The 20,261-nt window shown below is 31.4% G+C and overlaps 1 protein-coding gene and 1 pseudogene across 1 annotated transcript; both read right to left on the reverse strand.

The window, feature by feature from the left end:
- Nucleotides 1–743: 743 nt before the first annotated feature.
- On the reverse strand, nucleotides 744–7,894 carry LOC114728926 (probable disease resistance protein At5g63020). Its single transcript, XM_028915879.1, has 3 exons — nucleotides 7,652–7,894; nucleotides 1,111–3,520; nucleotides 744–820 (listed from the first exon to the last, which is right to left on the reverse strand). The coding sequence occupies exons 1-3, from the start codon at nucleotides 7,892–7,894 to the stop codon at nucleotides 744–746; spliced, it is 2,730 nt and encodes a 909-aa protein (XP_028771712.1).
- Nucleotides 7,895–11,102: 3,208 nt separating this feature from the next.
- Nucleotides 11,103–18,140, reverse strand: LOC114728927 (coatomer subunit beta'-2-like; annotated as a pseudogene).
- Between the last annotated feature and the right edge of the window lie 2,121 nt (nucleotides 18,141–20,261).

The following is a 20,261-nucleotide window of genomic DNA, read 5'->3' on the forward strand; positions in this document are numbered from 1 at the left end:
AATATTTAAAATCTAATTAAATATTTTAGTCCTTATATTACGTAGGAGAGAAATTTTTAGTTAGATGCAACATCACATACATAAAAACTTGATTGAATCAATTTATCAGTATCCATTTTACAAGCTGCCCAATTTTTCAGCTAAAAGAAAAGTAGAGATAAATTTATTTAGAAAAATATGTACACCTGATTATAGGACACGTAGCTGTAAGCATGATATTTTTATATTGTGAAGGAGTTTCAAATAAATTCAATATAATATAGATTTCACACTAATCCAAAATTTTTAAAATTGCTTAGCTTGGTCTGAACAACAGTTTTTTTCCCCTAAAAAAATGGTTTAGAGCACTTTCGATTCACAACTAATTAACAACTTTTGAATTACTTAACTAACATTATTGATGTTGAATTTGAAAATTATCTAATTCATGAACAGAAACAATCAAATAAATAAAAACACCACATACTAAATAGGAGGGGGAAAAGAGAGAAAATAGATGTATTAATTGAAGAGTGACTCGTGAATTTTTTGGATATTGTGGAGCCAAACACCAATTTCATGTCTCCTTTCCCCCTCTCTGCTACTCTTAGCTTCTTCAATTTGAGCTTCTACGTCCTTCTTCATAGCTTCAACCCTTTTCCATTATTTAACACACAAATTCTTTGTTATATCTCATATGATATCTCCCAGTTTTTCTATATATAATAATACACACGCCATGTTTGGTGGTCTTTTAATTTATTTTAAAAACAACCTTCAAAGAGATCAAAGTAGCTGTAAGGGCCAATGATGAAATCCAATCCCACAGCAGTAAACCAATCTGCAAATTATAAAAAGCCAATTAACCGAAGAAACAATTAACAATTTCATGAAGAGAAAAGAGATGAAGGAATCACACCCAAACATCTGCACCCATACATAATCACATGATGACATGGCTACCCTTCAGCATTCAGTAAATAGAGGATAGGGCTGGGCCAGCATTTTGACATATGTCAAAAGCAATATGCTTATTTTTTATATCCATAAAGAGTAAAATTATATCACGTCATGAAAATTAAAAGAACAGTAAAGAATAATGTGTGCGTTGATGTTACCAATGTATTTTACCTTGAAAACTTATGTTGACGTCATCCAACGTGAGGGGCTGAAATTTCAATTGGAAATTGTGTTTGGCGTCCCATTCCAAACTGTTCCACCAATCTTCTTGTCCGTGGATAATTAGTTGTTTGGCAGGGTTGGAGTAAAGTGGTAGCCCTTTCAGATTTGGACATCCTCCTATACTGATGCTTTTTAGGGAAGGAAAAGACAAGGCGGTCTTATGGATGCTCTGAAGCTTTGGCATTTGATACAGATGTAGGTTTACAAGAGAAGAGAATACAGAAGAAGAATCCTCATTCTCATCTTCCTTTATCACTTCTTCCACTGATGAGCAGTTGTAAATGAGAAGTAGTTGAAGCAGTGGAGCATGCTTGAGCCATGTGACATGCATTAAGGAATGGCAATAAGTGATATACACGCTTTGAAGCATGCTTAGACGACAAGTGTCATCATAAATACCAGAATAATCTTTCAAACCAGATAATCCAACCAGACCTAATTGTTGGAGTCGCTTCATTTTTGAAATGCATGCCAATAATGAAGGCATCTCAATGGTGTCCAATTCATAGAGGCGAAGAGCATATATACAACCTAGCAATTTGCCTGACTGAAGTAACTTGTTGAGGCCTTTTTCTGTTGCCATGTCAACATTTATTTCCTCAATTTTTGGCAAAGATTCCACCTCCTCCAGGAATTCTTCATCTGCTTCGCTATTTTCTCCACGTCTCCCGCAACAAACTCTCAACACTCTTAATTGCTGAAGACTTGATATCACTCCCGATGGAATACTTGCAATATCACCATATCTCAAGAACAAATTGAATACCTTCAAATTCTTCAAATTCTTCAATTCCTTGGGACACTTAGATCCATCTATGCTTAAACAAAGATATTCCAATAGAACCAACTCACCAATTTCTCCAAGTTCACATGTATAACGACAACGTAGTTCCAACACCTTTAATTTGCTCATGCATTTGAGGTTTTGCAAATGTTGTATACGACAACGCCTCAACAATAATGTTACTAAATTGGGATAACTTACAGGTGCTACATGCTTTACTTTCCTATTCATAATTGAAATCCTCTCAACAATTTTCCGTTTTTCAACATCATCACAGGATGTTGTTATGGCATCTTCCTGTACGAGAACCCTTTTAATTCTCTTATTTTGGTCACAAGATAACCACATTGCCACCTCTCGAATCATATCATGCATCTTAAATGAACGACCTACAACAACATCATCTTCGACACTCTCTAGCAAGCAACAATACTTCAACTTTGCAATCACAGATTGACCATCATTGCGGATGTCTTGTATGCTTTTTGTCATATCTTTACAAATAAACCCCTCCCCTATCCATTTATCGATGATATCAGAGACCCGAATCTCATAGTTTTCTGGATATAATGCACAATACAAGAAACAATTTCTGTGAGTATCATCCGGCAATTGATCATAGCTCAACTTAAGGATGGAAAAAACTCTTTTCTCCAAATCTAAAGTGGTCCATGAAGAACTTGTCAAGTTATTTTTTGAGGACTCCCATGCTTTAACATCTTTCACACCAGCCATGGCACTTCCTAGCACAGTTAACGCAAGTGGCAGCCCTCTACACTCTGCTGCCATTTCTTCTGCTAGGACTTTGATCCTAGGGTGGGAGTTTAAAGTTTCCTCTCCAACTTTCATGTGAAATAACTCTAATGCTTCTTTTTCATTCAAAAAGTCCACTTTGAATGATTCTTGAGCATGCATTTTCCCACACATATCCTCTATTCGTGTTGTGAACAACACTTTTGACTCAAAGTTTGAACCTTTTGGATGGGGTACCCCTACCAAATTCAAGTCCAATCTCTCCCACACATCATCCAGTAATAAAGCAAATTTTTTCTTCTTCAACACAGCCCAAATCTTTGAAGGTTTTTCTTGATTATTGCAAGAACTCCAGGTAGCATCTCCAATTCCTACTGATTTTCTTATATTGTCCATGATTGCATCCAAGTCAAGCTCTTTGGATACCACCACCCAAATCACAAGAAAATCGGGCTTTCTCTTCCCAAGTTCATTACTAATTTTCTTCAATAAAGTGGTCTTTCCAATCCCTCCAGTCCCCCATAAACCTATGACACCAACATTATTTGATTCAATGGTACTCCATACCTGACGAAATATCAAATCTTGCCCCACGGTCTCATCAAGAGGCATTTGATCAGTTCCTTTACGCGGTGGCTTGTGAGTAATTTGATAATCCTTATGAAACCTTTGTCCCTCGCCTGTTAGATGATCTACTTCAGCGAGCATCTTGGCAACATTCTTTCCCGCCTTGTAGCTTGACTTGCAATTCTTGGGACAACATTTACTTAGGCATTTGTTTTGGATTTCTTGGGCTCCTTGATCTAGATTATATTCTACTTCCTGTGAATACAAAATCATTTAGTTTGATATTTCTTTTCCCCTATTTTTCTGAATCTTTAATGAACTAATTAAGCACACTTTCATATCAAGTTTTGATATCGAGATAAGAACTTGCATATCTTAATATAAATGAATGAAATTTTTTTGGCCAAATATGAATGACAATTTTTTGACCAAAAAAACTAAATGATATTTTTAAAGATTTTAGCGGGGCTTGTTTGGTTTCCTTTTGACAAAACAGCTTTTTTTTTATAATTTTAAAAACGAAAGATAAAAAACATGTTTGAAAAAGGTTTTTGAAAACTAAAAAAATAAAATATGTTTTGTAAAACAAAAATAATTAGAACATCAGTTTAATATCTTATTATTTTTTTGTTCATCAAAATTATAGCAGAGGCAGAGGATATTGTATTTTTATTAGAATTAAATTACATTCAACATCCTAAAATATTTTATAGGATGCACTTTGCACCTTATAAAATATTTTAGAAAGCAAAAAAGTAGAGCAATGTCCCCTTTCAGTTAATAGTCTACTAACCTTGGTTTTCTCCCTTCCAAAAAAAAGCTTCCATCCCATGTGAACAACAAAGGTACTCTCTGTCTCTCTGCTCCCTCCCTCCATAGCTAACCATCAAGGTCACCGTCATCGAAGCTGTTTACCTGTGGCTATGGTGGAAGGGTGGGAGGGAGGGAGCAAAGAGAGAGAGAACTTCTGTTGTTCATATGGGATGGAAGCCTTTTTTTTTTGGAGCACATTCCATGCTCATAGTGTCCTTAGTAACTTGAACCATCTAGATTAATTTTGGACAGTCCATATTGAATTTAAAATTTTTTTTATATATTTTAATTAATTTTGAATTTTAATAGATACAAAATTTAAAATAAATATAATCTTATAACTAACACTTCTTTAAAAAAATAAATTTATTATTGAAAATATTGCATGTTAAAAATTTTAAATATAAATAATTTATATGAGATTTTGGATGATCTAAATTGCATTACAGCAATGAGCACACAGTGCTGATTGCTGTGATGAGTACTGAATGAGGAACCATATAAAAACATTATGCTCACAACTACATGTTCTCGATTTGAAGTATTCTTTTAGCTATGTATTTAATAGTATACAAAAGATAATCAAGTGCACATATTTTTCTAGTTATATTTATTTCTACGTACTTTTCTTTTAACTGAAAAATTGGACAGCTTGTAATATGGATATTGATAAATCAAGTTTTTATGTGCGCAATATGCACGCTTTCAAATTAAGTTTTAATTATGCTAATATAAGGTGATGTTGTTTACTTAATTGTGTTCTTAAGAAAGATATCATCTTTATTTTACATCATATATCCATTAAAATAATTATTTAAAAAATAAAAAAAAATTAAATCTGTATCATATAAATCAGATCTAGATAGTCCAGATATGATGAGCTTAGGATATTCACCACTTTGATGAGCACCGAAACTTGTTTGGTTTGTATACTGTAATAAAATTTCAAATAAATTCAATATAGTATGAGTTTCACACTTATCCAAAAAATTTTAAATGTTCTTAATGTAATATCCTATTATTTTTTAAAAAAGAAAAAAATATATAAGAGTCAACTTTCCACCAACTTTCGGTGGAAAGTTGAAACTTGAGGGTGGAAAATTTGGGAGAGACGTGTGGAAAAAATGGGAGGAATGAAGACTTTGGGGAGAAGGATTTAATGCTAGAAGAAAAAAATGAAAAAGGTAGTTGGGAAGATGGAGATAAAAGAGCGAGTAAGGGGCAGATGAGAATGCGTGAGAGAAAGAGGAGAAGAGAGAAAGAGAGTTGGAGTGTGCTTGAGAGAGAGGAGCATACCGGTGAAGGAGAGGGCAAGCTTTGCAGATATTTTAGGTACATAAAATTACTTCTTTTTATCAAACTTTCTTTATAAATATTTCCTGTATATTTTAAACTTCATATTTACATTATTACTGTAGTTATTAGAGAAAATTTTGAGACTTATATATGATCTAAGTACTGAGTTTTGACAAAAGATGACTATAGAAATTTAGAAATAAATGAGTTGTTAATTTTAATCGGTTTAGATTTCTCTATTTGTTGGTTTTAGTATTTAAATAAATTTTTCTAGTTGAAAAATCTGTTACATATGATTTATATTATATTTTTACCGATTAAATTTAAGTTAAATAATTTATTTGGATTGTTTGATATATTATTGAGATTTTAATCGGTTTGGATTGGTCCATTTGTTGGTTTTAGTACTTAAATGGATTTTTCTAGTTGAAAAATATGTGATATATGATTTATATCATATTTTACCGATTAAAATTAAGTTGAATAATTTAATTGAGGTGTTTAACATATTATTAAGATTTTAATCGGTTTATTTTTATTTATTGGGTGACTGGAGGTTTTAAAATAATTATTGTAGCTAAAAAGTTTATTATTTATGGAAATATATATATGGTAGTTATACCATTAAAGTTTTGATTAGATTATTTAGTTATAAATATTTGAAGTATTATTGAACTTTTGATAGTGTGATTTTGAGGTTTAAACTTAAATGAAGATTTTTAGAATTTAGAACATAGTAATTTTATATTTGGAAATTATGAAAAATCCTTTTTATTAAGGTAAATAATTTGGAGGTGGTAAATAAATAATTTTTGAGTTAGGAGAGTTGCGAAAATTTAGAGTAAAAATTTAAATAATATAGAGAAGCTTAATTAATTAATTTATATTAATATGTGGTTATATTAATTGTGTAGATTAATTATTGGTTGAGCAAAGGATTGACCTTCTGGTAATCCTAAGTATTGCTTTGGCGAGAGGTAACCACTTTCCACTTGTTATATGTGCTAATATGTTGTTTGTGAGTATTTTGCTGTTTTCAGAATAATATTTGATATTTGGAACTTCAGTAGATATGTTATATCTTTTGAACTTTGAAAATTGTCTTGTGGGATTTTTGGAATGGTGATTGAGAAGTTTGGAAAAGATATGTGATTTATATCTTATGGATTATACTGAGAAAAGATTGAGGCATTTTTATTATATTGTGAATGATTGGTTGTTATTTGGATTTTGGAATTGAGTCCTATCCTACCACGTGGTAAGGCCGCCATTGGTGCACATTGGTTGGCTTCTTATTCGTCCCCCAAAGTGAGGGATAGGCCCATATGGTTGATTGATCCCCCAGAGTGAGGGATAGACTTATGTGGCTTGTGTGTTGGCCCCCATAGTGAGGGTTTGGATGATTGAAATTATATTTCTATGGATATATCTATAGTTCTCGAGAATTTATAACTGTCCCACTTGACACCTCACGAGCACGTGTTAGTATGTATGATGAGTTGGAAAGTTGGTTACTGAGGCATTTGTCTCACCCCGTGGTTTAACATTTTCAGGCGATAGTTCAGGTGGTGGCCCATCAGGGAAGGCTCCGGAGGCATAGGGTGCTGTTATAGCTTGTATAGCCTCCCTGCTTTTGTTCTATGTGTTGACTTGTTATATATTGCCACATAGGGCTCATCTACTATCATGATGTAAAATAATACTCTTAATTACTACTATCTGGTATGATAGGGCTGTGAGGAGGCCCGAGACATTTTTAGACTCTGCATGTAACGCTCCTTTGATAGTGTTGACTTTTGACTAATGGGCTCTATGACTTATATTAAAATGTTTTATCAGTTCGTGTGTTTGAAAGTGTAAGTTTGGTTTGGGCTAACGGTTGAATGATATTTCTGGACTTTAAAAGTCCAAGGCCCAAGTGAACGATCGATGTGGCTCGTAATATAAGTTTATTTCTTTTAACCGTGGTAGCGATTTTAAAATTTTAAGGTTTCTTCTTTTCTATCATGGTTAATCATCCGATTAAATTGTTGGATTTAATCTAAAATGGTTTTGAAAGAGCGATCTTCACACTTAACTAGCCTGATTTGAACTAACACATTTAAATTAAATTATCATAAATTATTGAGCTAAGGAATCACTTAATTAACAACATCATTGATGCCGAGCATGGAATTATCTAATTCATGTGCAGAAACAATCAAAGTAAATAAAAAACACCACATACTAAATAAGGGGGAAAAAAAGAAGAATAAATGTAAAATGAAGAGTTCGTACCTTTTGAATGTTTTGGATACTTTGTAGCCAAACACCGACTCCATGTGTCCTTTGCCCCTCTCCAATACCCTCAACTTCTTCAATTTGTGCTTCCACATCCTTCTTCATAGCTTCAAGCTTTTTCCATTTACTTTCCAGAGATTGGAGATTCTCTTCCAACTCACAAATAAACCTAGCTTCTTTTTTGGCGCAACTGCACAAATACTTTGTAATATCCCATATGATATCTCCCAGCTTTTCCATATCTGCTTCTCACTTTTGATCTTTCAGATGATGCTAAGCTCACATTCATCCAAAATCAAACAGCAAAATGCTAAAGTTAGAATTTTTTTTAGAATTTTTTCAATCAATATTTTTCCCTCAAAATGAAAGAACACCACATGTTTGGGCTTACCTCATACACCAAGAGATTGCAATATTCATGAGTTTGGATGAGACAGTCGATGATACAAATTGATAGGATTTGAAATGATGATGATGATTCCTTTATTTCTTTAATTCTAAAAAGTAAATTGAAGCATCTGATTCATTACTTGATCCTTATTTTTCTTTGAGATGGACATAGATTTATTCTTATTGTTGCTTTGATTTCTTTCTTCTGCTTTTGTCTTTTCTCATATGAATGAACAAGTTAGGAATAAAGATCGTCATTCTCGAGTTGAAGCAATGAATCTTTTTGTTTTGAAATATGAAAATTATGTTTTCTATGGCTTCAAGTTTTGATTAGTGTTTGATTCTTAATTTGAAGTTTTGCTGCTCAGATTAGGTCAAGAATCAGAATTTTAATTTGCACTGAGATGGACCAATGATATAGAAGGCATGGTTTTTATTATTTGCCCACGATATCGAAGGCATTGTTAATTGTCATACACACACATATATAATGTCCTTCTAAGCTTCAATTTTCATCGATATATATTGAGATAAATAATTAAGTTAAGAGTAAAATACATTGATTATCCTTCAATTATATCTTAATTATATGAATCTCCCCTCTATTTTGAAAATATACAGTTTAGTCCAATATGTTAACACCGTTAAGAATATTCTCAAAAGATTCTAAAAACATAATTTTTAATTAAAATTTATATTAAAATAAATTTTATTTACTATTTTATCCCATTCTAATCAATCCCCAAAATTTATATCAAACTATATTTTATTTTATTTTTCCTTATTTTTATTTTCTTATTTTTGCAAATAGTTATATCTTAATGTTTTCAATCTAAACTTAATGTGTTTATAAATGTTTGTAGAAAAAATGTGTTTAACAATTTTAAATTATAGATTAAACTGACTTACACAATCTATCAACCTTACATAGTTTATACTATATAGTGAGTAAAAATATGTGCTTGATATATATTTTTAACCATTTTAAAAAATAAAATAAAGAAATTTAAAATATGATGAAAAATTAAAATTATTAAATTTTACAATAAATTCAAAATTAATAAATTTTATAATATATTAAAAAGTTTGAAAATTCATGTATTAAAAGCAGTTCTTGGTTGCATAGTTTCTTTAGGAATACAAGTGTTTAATTAATTCTTATGATAAATAGGGCTATTTTGGTTAAAAAAAAAAAAGAGCTTAAAAAGTTACAATTAACTGTTAACTAACAGTTTGAACTTTGAATAGATGGAAATGAAAGTGTAACTTGTATTTTAATTTTAAGGAAGGTCTATATGAGTTTTCAAAATAGAGGGGATGTCTATGTAATTAAGATAAAACTGAGAGGTGGTTAGAGTATTTTACTCTTAAGTTAAAGATATTCCCACTCTATTATTGGTAATGGATTGATAATCATTTCACTCAACTTAGGAGACGAGAATCATACTACTTCTAGCCTTTAATATAAGACTTAGTTAATTAATTTGAAGAAATTAAAAAAATTACTAAATTATTTATAGTTATCATTTTTCTGAACTAATTTGCCTCACTTATAAATTGATATATAATATAATAATACATATAAAAATTTTAGAGGGATCATGTAACTTACGCTATAATTAAATAATTAAGTAATTTTCTTAATTTCTCCAAATTAGTTAATTAGGTTTTATATTAAGAATTGAAGGTAGTAATATATTATTTTAGAAATAATGACATTTAAATCTTGAAAGAATAAATTAATGACAATTAGATGCTTAAAAAATTTCAAAAAAACATTGAGACATTTGGAAATAGGATTCCCAATTGCAAATTAGAAGTCATATTTCAAACTTAAATGTCCTATCTCCACCAATTTAAATTCTTCAATTAGAAATCTAACTCAGTCATTCCTAATTGAATATTTCTTTAGTACTCCTCCGATTCTTAATATAGGACATAATTTGAGAGTTAATATTGGTCTCATATATAAAATCTATTTCATATGTTTATCGATTTTTCTCAAATTAATTCTTAATACTCTCTTAATAATAACCAAGTAGGAGTGGGAGGAAGAGAATTAAATAAAATGATTAGGGTGTTTTAGAAAAAACATCATATTAACTAATTTAACTAACATATTTAATTTACTCAAATTAATTAATTATGTCTTGTATTAAGGACTGGAGGAGTAGATAACTAGATGCATTTCCATATATAATCATGGTAACCAATAATAGCCACCCTTTGAAGCATGGTTAGATGACAAGAATCTGCCAAACAAGACAATAAAGTGAGGGTGCTTTTCTCTTTTAGACATAAAATTTTAGTCAGGTGCTACAGTGAAATTTCAAAAAAAAATTTTGGGGGGTTGATTGATATTAATTGGCTATTGAGAAGGTTTATTGAAATTCTCCCTGTACTATAAAACTGAGAACCAAGCATGCAAAATGTTGATTAAGAGAGGTGAAAAATGGGCAAATCAATTAAGAGTTAGGAAACTTAACATATGAATATAAAGGTTAAGACAGCCAAAAAATTGGAGAGTTTATCTTTTATTTTGATGTGATAGTGAATTAAACAGACCAACTCACTGAACTCGTGGGTTGACTAATGATCATACTAAAAAGTAAATGAAATTGTTTAGTGATGATAAATGGAATCTGATGGAACAAACAGGAAAGGTCCTTTTATAAAAGCAAATAGCGAGTGACACATTAGGGAGACTGGCACAATGGAATTTCATCTTTCATGCGATGAATCCACATCAAAGTATGCATAAATTATTGGAAACAAGAAAAATGGCTGAACTTCAAAAGCAAGAAATTAACTTACAAACGAAAAAAGAAGGGTGGGAAAAAAAATTATCTTACTATGTATTATTAGAAAGACATGATACGGTTTGAAGAGCTTGAACAAATCTCAACGGAAACAAGATTCTGGGAAAGAATCTTTATTTTTCGCTGTAAAAGGTCCGAGTTTCAATCCAAAAAGAATATCAATAATCAACATTTTTAGGACCAATATTACCACCTAGAATTTGAACGATCAATCATATCATTAGCTCAGTTTTCTACTTTCAAAATGGGACAAGCCTATCGAGGTGAGAATCCTCAAAAGAATGCTATATGTAATATTACAAAATGTAAATTGTAAACTGACCCTATACTATACTATTATACCGTTATACCACAATCAAGATGACCAAAGTCAGCATTCTAAAAACACAATACCAGGAAATGAGAACAGTCGATCTCCACAGTCTCAACATTGGCCTCCATGACTGAAACCTGCATATTTAAATTCAATCAAACAAAAATGATAACAGAAACTGACCAAAAAAAAAAGATCATTTGGATTCCATGTAGCCATCCAAAGACATGCAATGCATATATTATCTCGATGCACAAATGCAATGATGTAGTGTTGTCAAGGACTATATCCATCTGTTCTACTCCCTCTAGTCCTAAACGTATGACTCATTTATATGAGATCTGCTTGGTAGTTTAATTTCTTCATTAAAATGGATCTTCTATCAAGGGCCTAAGGTAATATATTAAATATTTACCAGCACATACTAATATATGCCAGTCAGAAAAAACAATACGATTGTATATTGATGATCCATTATTTATTTATTTATTTTAATTGAAGTTGAAGTCCTTTTTTGTTGATGAAAACATATTTATGACTTTCCATATTAGGTAAGCAAGCAGTACCAGATCCTGGTTGAAATTTTTTCAGTGAATACAAAGAGGCATGATCAGGATGTTCAAGTGGAATCCAATATAGTGTTTTCTCTTATTCTTACCTCATACACATCCACTGTAGCTGGAACAGACTGTCTTGATGAGATCTAGTGATGTGGAGTGAGCACTGTCAACAAAAGAGAAAACAAAGTTAAGATCAAACAAACAACGAATCCTTCCCTATTAAAATAGAAATAGGTATGCCTTTATGATAAATAAACATCATTTGAATGTCAATAATCTAATGAGTGGACAATCACAAGACGCTATAAATGTAACAGTAACAAGAAGTTATGGGGAAGAAACTAAAAGGCCTGTTCAGGAGAAATCTAATTTAACAAAATTATGAGAGAATTATTATGGATGGATCCAGAATTTCATGAGTGTACAATATGATCAAGGCAGAGAAAAGCACTTGAGTGGACTATAAAAAGTCACTCAAAGCCTGCTTAAAACTTTTTGAAGATATAATTTATAGCCACAGAAATATCTTGATTTAAACCTGATCTTAGACAGTAGCCAAATCTACAAAAAATATTTAGCATCGGTCAAATCCAGTTGGTTGATCATCCTCAAAAAGTTTTCGACTAAATGCAGCCAACTGTTACTTATCCCAAGCCAAATAGTTGCAAAAATTTATGAAAAATCAAATCGGAGTTATTTATAGTTGAGTAGTGGTTCCCTACTTTACAATGGACACTATTCTATAGATACCTAATTCCCAAACATAAAACTAATAGTGGTAAAGTATATGACAAGGCAACTAGAATCGGGGGGGCTTAGGCGGCAAAGGCAGTCATAGTAAAAAGCAAAGTGTCAATAGGAGTTAGAGACGGCACTTCAGAAACAATTAATCACCAGAGACAAAATTTGGATTTTTCACACTGCCCAAAAAATTGCTTTTAGGTTGACAGGGCTCTTTCATTATTCGTACCCCACTCTTCATTAGCCTTGTTGCCATTAACAAGTATTGCACCATCTGTAGAATCAGCATCCACTACAACTGCCTCTTCTCCATTCTGTTCCTCTTGCTTTTCCTCTGCATTGAGCTCTTCTTCATTCTCTTCAATCAAATGTAACAAAATGACAACAAATTGCACAAAACAACACTCTGAGACCAACTCTAACATTTGTGGAAATCTACAGTTTTACACAACCAAAAACAAAAAACAGAAAAACAATAGTTCTTATCTAGTTCATGAACTTTATTATATTTTTGTGAACTGATTCATGTGAGGTTATATCTTCGAGTAGTATACCTCATGATTAGAATCTCCATTCTCAAGAAGCTCCTCCCCTTCTTCAGTCTGCATGTTTCTGAAAGAATCGACAAGGGTAACGCATAACTTTCCAGCATGTTTGACATAATCCCCTGCAAGAGGGCAAACGCCCCTTATATACCGAGGGCCAAAAAAAAGAAAGCAAAGAAAGATTGCATATATTGCTTATTATTCTGAAATGCTTTGAATGAGAACAAACACAAACAAAACATATGGAAATTGAGCACTCTAACACCCTAACCTTGTCTCTGCAGCTTTAGATTCAACAGCAACTGCAACTTGCTAGTGTTCAGACAAATTAGGATAGTCCTCAGGATCAGCCAATGACTCGGCAGCTTTAGGGCTAACCTGTGATAAAAGCAAAATTTGATATTCCCTCGGCATCTCCCAAAGAAGAATGGAGCAGTAACAATCCACTCATGTCCATTGCATTCCTTAAACATACTTCGGCCGTTTCTAACTGCAAGACCATAAAATACGGTGAGTTGCAGTAAAACTGAAATTCCCAACAAGCATCTTAATTACACATTAGAATGAGCATCTAAAACTAAAGCATCTGAACACTACCTGTCAGTAGAAATTTCACCCAAACTGCCTTCATTCGGTCCTAATTACATGCTCCGTAACTTTTTTCACCCAAGAAGGCTAAAAGGCATACATAGCCATCATAATATTCAGAAGCACATTATCAAAACTGAAGACCTCACAATTGTACACAGGTAGGGACATTCACAGCCCGTTTGTTGGAACCTTTTTTAAGAGAAGATCACTTTTCTAAAATCTAATAATTCATGTTTAAGCTTTTCGTAGTAACCAGAATCTCTGGGGAAAAAAAGCATTTTTTGGTTATTTTGCGCAGCTACTTTGAGTAGGTTTTGAAAATAATCAGATATAGTAAATGAGAGAGAATGTTGTTCATAAAAATACAGGATATACAAAGATATAATAAAAATTCAAAATCACTAAATACTAAATCATTTCCATATGCAAAAATAGACAGAGATATCATAAAATCTGAAAATTACAAAATCATAAATCATTTTTTAATGATTAAAACCAAATGCAAAATAGTTTGCTTTTTATAAAATCCCTAGGCAATAGATCACTTCTCACAATACCGCATTAAACAAACAGGGCCTTGAAAATGCAGTTTACCCAACCATTGGAGATAAAACAGTACCAAATCGTTTCACTAAAAAAATGCCTTTCTAGTAGTCATAGCCAACTCTCCCAACTGCTTCCATTTAGACTCACTTGGAACTTCTCCTGCAATGCTCTACAAAAAGAATATGAAAGTTATGGTAATCAAAATATAAACTGACAAATTAAATTTCTTCCATAAAAACAAGCAAATTTAGTACCCAACTTAACAATTTCGCACGTCTATAGATAATATGATTGTATGCATATTACTTGAACTTACCTTTGCCACCTCCAGTCTCTCGAGCTGCATGGCTAATATTATATATTCACATAGCTCTATACTAAGAACAGGATACAGCCCAGAATTACTCTCAAAGGACATAAGACACATATCTATTAATAAGAGAACAGTTTTACTTGGGTCAAAAAATTTTGCAATCACACAGAACATGCACTTCCAGTTTCTAGCAATTTGGCAAATGTACTCAGGGGATTAGTATGCACATCCATTTTGCTGAAAAGACTTTTAAGGGGGGGAAATTGAGAACATTTGCACTGAATTGCAGAAAGTGAAGTGTAAGGCATTGTTTTGTAATTATCTGCTTTTACTAAATCAATTTAATTTCTCACACAAAAAAATAGAAACTGTTTACCCCGTGCAGCACCAAAAAAAAAAAAGGAGTATAGAAGGATCACTGTTGGCTTCATACCTATTATGGTGCTCTTTCGGAATTGAAAGTAGGACTTCATTGGCCCTACCCAAATCTCCACGCATTACTATCGTACTCATCAAGCCCGAAAGCAATGTGCATGCCATGACGCTAAAGAAAATAAAAAATAAGGAGAAATAGTCAATATCACTGCTAGCTGTGCTTTTAAATAACAAAACAGAAAAAAGAAAAAGGGTGAACTAACTTTGTTAGTTCATAATAAAATAATTAAGTCATCAGATTATCAGAATCCTCTCACTGTACTTCAGAATGTAGAATGATGTATCACTAGCAGTTGTCATTAAATCACCACTATTAGCCCAGTAGAGGTTCTGTCAACAGAAAATAAACAAACAAAATAAAACTATAAATAGAAGAAGGGAGGAAAAAACAAAAATTGTTCATCATATAATGGAAGCACCTATTTTCACATTGACATCGATGCGACGGATTAACCTGTATTCACTCCAATCATAAAAGCAAATGAAATCATTTGAGCACACTGCTGATAAGGTCCCACCAAATATTCGTTCAGCAGAAAAAGTTGGTCGAATACTTTTCTTTTCCTGGAATTCATTTAAAAAAAATGGTTTCATTTAGCAAATATCTGACATGATTACTGTCTAAATTTTCAAATAAAACGAAGAGCTAAAACCACCACAGGAAATGTACTGGTATCATTGGCAACAGAAGCAGACATGCTAGTCATATTGTTCAGCCATAATGGTTCACTTGAAATAAAAAAATAGCCAGCTTAATTTTATCAAGACCTACTCATTGCAAAAAGCACAGGAATGGAAGAATCTAGTTTCCTTTCCTCGTTTTAGAAGGTAGCAACAAATTATTTGTTCCTACCATCTTACTTAAGGAATTACAAACTGGAAACCTTTTGTGAAAATTTTTATCTTTGATGTACTTTCTCTGACAGCATATTCTCTGCTGAAGGCCAAACAATTTCCAGTGCAGAACCAAGTGACCTATTTCCCAATGCCATTGAAATGCATATAATATACTCAACATCTCCACATACAACAACAAACCTCCCATTTGGATTGTGCCTTAAACTCTGAAATGATATTAGTGGATCACAAGTTAATCACTGCATACACAGAGAAACTGCGCATGAAAAGCAATCAACCTAAAGCTCATTTCTGTCAACACAAGACCACTTTCATCACCCTTGTACTAGTATCTAATTAAGAGAATACAGTTCTGTATTCTCCTCTGATCACTCCTTGATTATTCGTTGAAGTCATTTTATAATAGAATGATGATTTTAATTTTTTTTTTTTTTTAAAAAAGCTGAGAAGCATATCGAAAGAATGCAGTCTAATATAAAATAATGATTCCTACTCAATTGCGGGTAGAGATCACAGGTGCCCAACTCCTTAACAGCCAAAGTTAATCTTTCTCCATTAGTAACCTGAGAAGCAAAGTAATTGTATGCCACTCAGAAATAAAATTTTCCATAGCCAACTAACATTTCAAGAGCGTAATAAGTATGTTTTATCGAAAGTAAAAATAATCAATTTAAGTCATAATGAAGCTTCATGTTGCATAGTCAAAAGACAACTCTGTATCAAATGTATTCAAACTTGAAATGGCAAACATTTCATTAAAAGAAAAAAAAAGTGAAGGATACAAGGTCTAATTTTTCAGAAGAACACTTGGGCTTCAAAAGAAAATCCAGGTCAATGAAATAGGGTCAAAGAAGGAGATGGGTTGGTGATATATGGACCCAATTTTGCAGTTATTCCTTGCTATGAATCATAAGGGGGAAAAGGGCAAATTAAAGACTCTTGCAATCAGGTTGCATAAGACTCAATGCAAAGCCGCAGACTTTATGCAACATCACTACATCTGCAAAAACCAGAACCATTAAAATCAATGGGAATTGCATGACTCCAAGGATTCCTATGAATTAACTCAGGCAAACAAGATTTCATATATAATTTAATATTCTAAAATTTTAAGTTCCAAGTGATATTGAATCATACAAATCAAATCAGAAATAAAGCAAGCATAATAATCGTGCTTTTTAATTTTTCTTCACATATTCTGAAAAAGTTTAGGGTAAAAATGAACCCAAACCTCCAGATCTGCTCCTACACTTTTTAACTGTCTGAATTTTATTGTGTTTAGCCCAAATAATTTTCCCACTAGTGTCCATGCTGGCCACAGGCTCTTCCCGGCCCAGTTTGACCATAATAGTTCCCTCGTCATAGCCAAGCACAACCCTGTGGATGAAGAAGTTTTGAAATTCAATGTCATGAGGGTACAATTAAAAGAGACCCTTTGGAGGTTTAAGATTAGAAGTAGAGGAGAATATCAGTTGATGGAATGGAATGATTGAAGCAAACAAGTTTCGTGATGCACAGTTTCTCAAATCAGCTATCAAACATGCTGACTTCATAAAGAAGACTTGATGCTATCATCCAACTCTACATAATTTCACAGCCAAGAAAAAGAATTACTTAAGAAACTACTGGCAATAAGACTCACTGACGTGAACCTTTATTGTGTCCAATACCCTAAACTCTTTGAAGACCATAATTCAATGTGTTCTCGAGTCTGTAAGTGGATCAAATCAACATAAAATATTAAAATCAATGGTCAATATATTATTAATGATCTCAATTACAATTTTAAATGAGTCTAACATCTTATAAAGTGCACCAAGGCAAGCAATAAAATTTAGAAAGATAGAAAACAGAAGAACGGATGACACTGTCCAATTTGGAAGTCTCAAATTCAAAGGAGTCTCAAGCATAGACATTTATATTTACCAATGAAGAAATGAACACTTTCAAAACTGAATCAAAATAATGAAAGTGGCAAAAAGTAGCATATGAAGAAAGCACTTGAATGTCATGATGTTCAGAACACTGCATTGTCCAAGCCACAGTAATAATAAAGAAGAAAAACTAATGCGTTCTTTGTTTTGTTTTGCTTCTTTTTTTTTCCCCCCCAAATGCTGTGACAAGAGAGTGATCACATGGGAGCAAAAATAAGAGATGAATGTGCATAACGAAGATTACCTATAAGTTGCTGAATGCCATATGCGCACTGTACCATCCTCTGAACCAGTAATAATTATGGGAAGATCAGGATGAAAGCATGCAGCAGATACATTGTGCGGGTGGCCTTCTAGATTCTGGACGCAACTTTTGGTCTGGTATAGTCCCATGCCTGTTTCATAAATTTCATCGATGAAAATATGTCTTCTAATATCCATTGCAATTTGCCTTAATTGCATGAACTATCCCTCTATTTTAAAAATATATACTTAAATCCAAACTGTTAATTAATTCTATTACGAGTATTTTAAAAAACATTTAAATAAGTTTTATTCCACTAATATGTCCTTTGTCATACTAAATCCTAATTTTGAAGAATTTAAGGCTTTTATTTTTATTTTCTTTAATTTTATTTTATTTTTGCAAATAATTTTTTGTTTTTTTAATTATATTGGGACAAAAATTCAAGTAATTAGTTATGGCAGATATAAAAAACTTAATAGAAAATTTGACCAATTTTGTTTATAAATATATATTTTACTAAATGTGTTTATAAACATTTGTGGCAAAAATATGTTTAGAAGTTTTAAATTATGAATTGAAATTACTTACATAATCTCTGAAACTCATATCACTTATACTATATGATAAAAAATACATGTTTAAAATATGTTTTTAGGTTGCTATAAAAAAAAAGAAATATGTTTTTTGATATTTTAAAAGAAACCAAGAGAAATAAGTTTTAATAATAAAAATTTAAAGTTACACAGTTATATAAAACACTGAAAATTAATAAATTCTATAATATATTAGAAAGTTTGAAATATATATATTAGAATTAGTTTTGTGTTGCGTAAAAAATATTTTTAGAAATGTTTAAATAATTCTTATCTTAATGAAGGTATTTTAATCATAACAAGGTTGAAAATATGTTTTCTATCATATATTTTAAAAATAAAAAATTAAAATTTGTTTTGGAAAAAAAATCAGAACATCATTTTAATATTTATTAATTTTTTCGACAAAATTGAAGTAAAAAGAATATTGTCTTCTCATTAATGGCAATCATACTAATAAATCACATTATTTTTTCATCCTTCATCTCACCATTTTATAAGTATTTTTTCAAATAATGAGCAGAACAGATTTTTTATAATTTTTTAATTTTAAAACTTGTTATAAAAAATTACTCTATTGAATTGTTTTAAAAACATAAAAACAGATAACAGAATTAAACGAGCCCTTTCTTTTATATATATGTGTGTGCGCGCTAATAACATATAGTTAGTCAACCATAAGTTTTGGTATAAAAGTTTTTGCTAAATCCGTGTTAGAATCTTAATCACCCAACCAGAAACGTATGATAATTGGACGAAAACCCTAAAAAATTTCTAGCAACGTGAAGCAACAAAATGTTAGAAACAAAATGTGACAAAAGTAGTGTTGTTTGATGATTAAGGAGTCGTTTGGGATACCTTATAAGTAGATTTTCTATTATGATTTACTGAATATAAAATAAGTACGTAAGAAGAGTTTTGTTAAGATTTATATAGAACATGCTTATTTAAGTGATTTCAAATGAGCCACTAAAAACAAAAAAATAGTTTCAAGGCTCAATACCAAAAGAGTCTCTATAAAATAAGAGGAAAAAAAGAAAGAGATGATTGAGTCTTGGGTCAACTTAATACTAAATTATCTCTCTTTAATTTATGATATTTTAGAAGATTAAGATATTTAATGCGAGGCAAATGGTTGAGCTAAACTTATGACTTATGACATATGACATCTGGCATAATAAATAAGGCTGTGTTTGGGATCATATTTTGAGATCCCAAACTCACTTCTCGTTTAGGCCAAAATTGTTTGCTTGGGATCTTAGTAAAACAAAAGAGTTTCATGAAAAGAAGTTTGTTTTACCTTAAAGTCATTTTTTGTAGCTTCTCTAATGCATTATGATGGTAAAAATTATAAATTCTCCCTCATCTCCAAAGGAGTGCCATTTGTATAGAAAATGACCATGCCACCCAAATTTATTTATTGTTATTTTTATTTGTTAATATAAAAATAATAATTAAAATATGATTTTGATTTTACTATTTTTCTTAAAATCATCTCATTATACACATATACTATCTATAATAAAATTCATATATTTTTCAGTCACTTTATATCTAAATTTATTTTTTCATTAATTATTTAAACAAGTTTCAGTTTTTTAAACTGATTTTTTTGCAAAAGCAAATCTAAATATAAATTACATCATACTATCTTACTTTTATCTAATTTGACTTTTACAAAAGTCAGATTGACAAAAAATAACTTCTCTTGCTGCTAATCTA

Source organism: Neltuma alba, unplaced genomic scaffold (genome assembly GCF_004799145.2).
Source record: "Neltuma alba isolate B1F8T4 unplaced genomic scaffold, ASM479914v2 tig00012582_pilon, whole genome shotgun sequence".
Taxonomy (NCBI): Eukaryota; Viridiplantae; Streptophyta; class Magnoliopsida; order Fabales; family Fabaceae; genus Neltuma; species Neltuma alba.

What these genes read in the sequence shown, in the direction of transcription:
- LOC114728926 (XM_028915879.1), bottom strand. Translation starts at nt 7,894, where the DNA reads ATGGAAAAGCTGGGAGATATCATATGGGATATTACAAAGTATTTGTGC. An exon ending in GTATCCAAAACATTCAAAAG is followed by an intron (nt 3,521 to 7,651) that starts GTACGAACTCTT and finishes TTGTATTCACAG; the next exon opens with GAAGTAGAATATAATCTAGA. An exon ending in CGTCAACATAAGTTTTCAAG is followed by an intron (nt 821 to 1,110) that starts GTAAAATACATT and finishes TATAATTTGCAG; the next exon opens with ATTGGTTTACTGCTGTGGGA.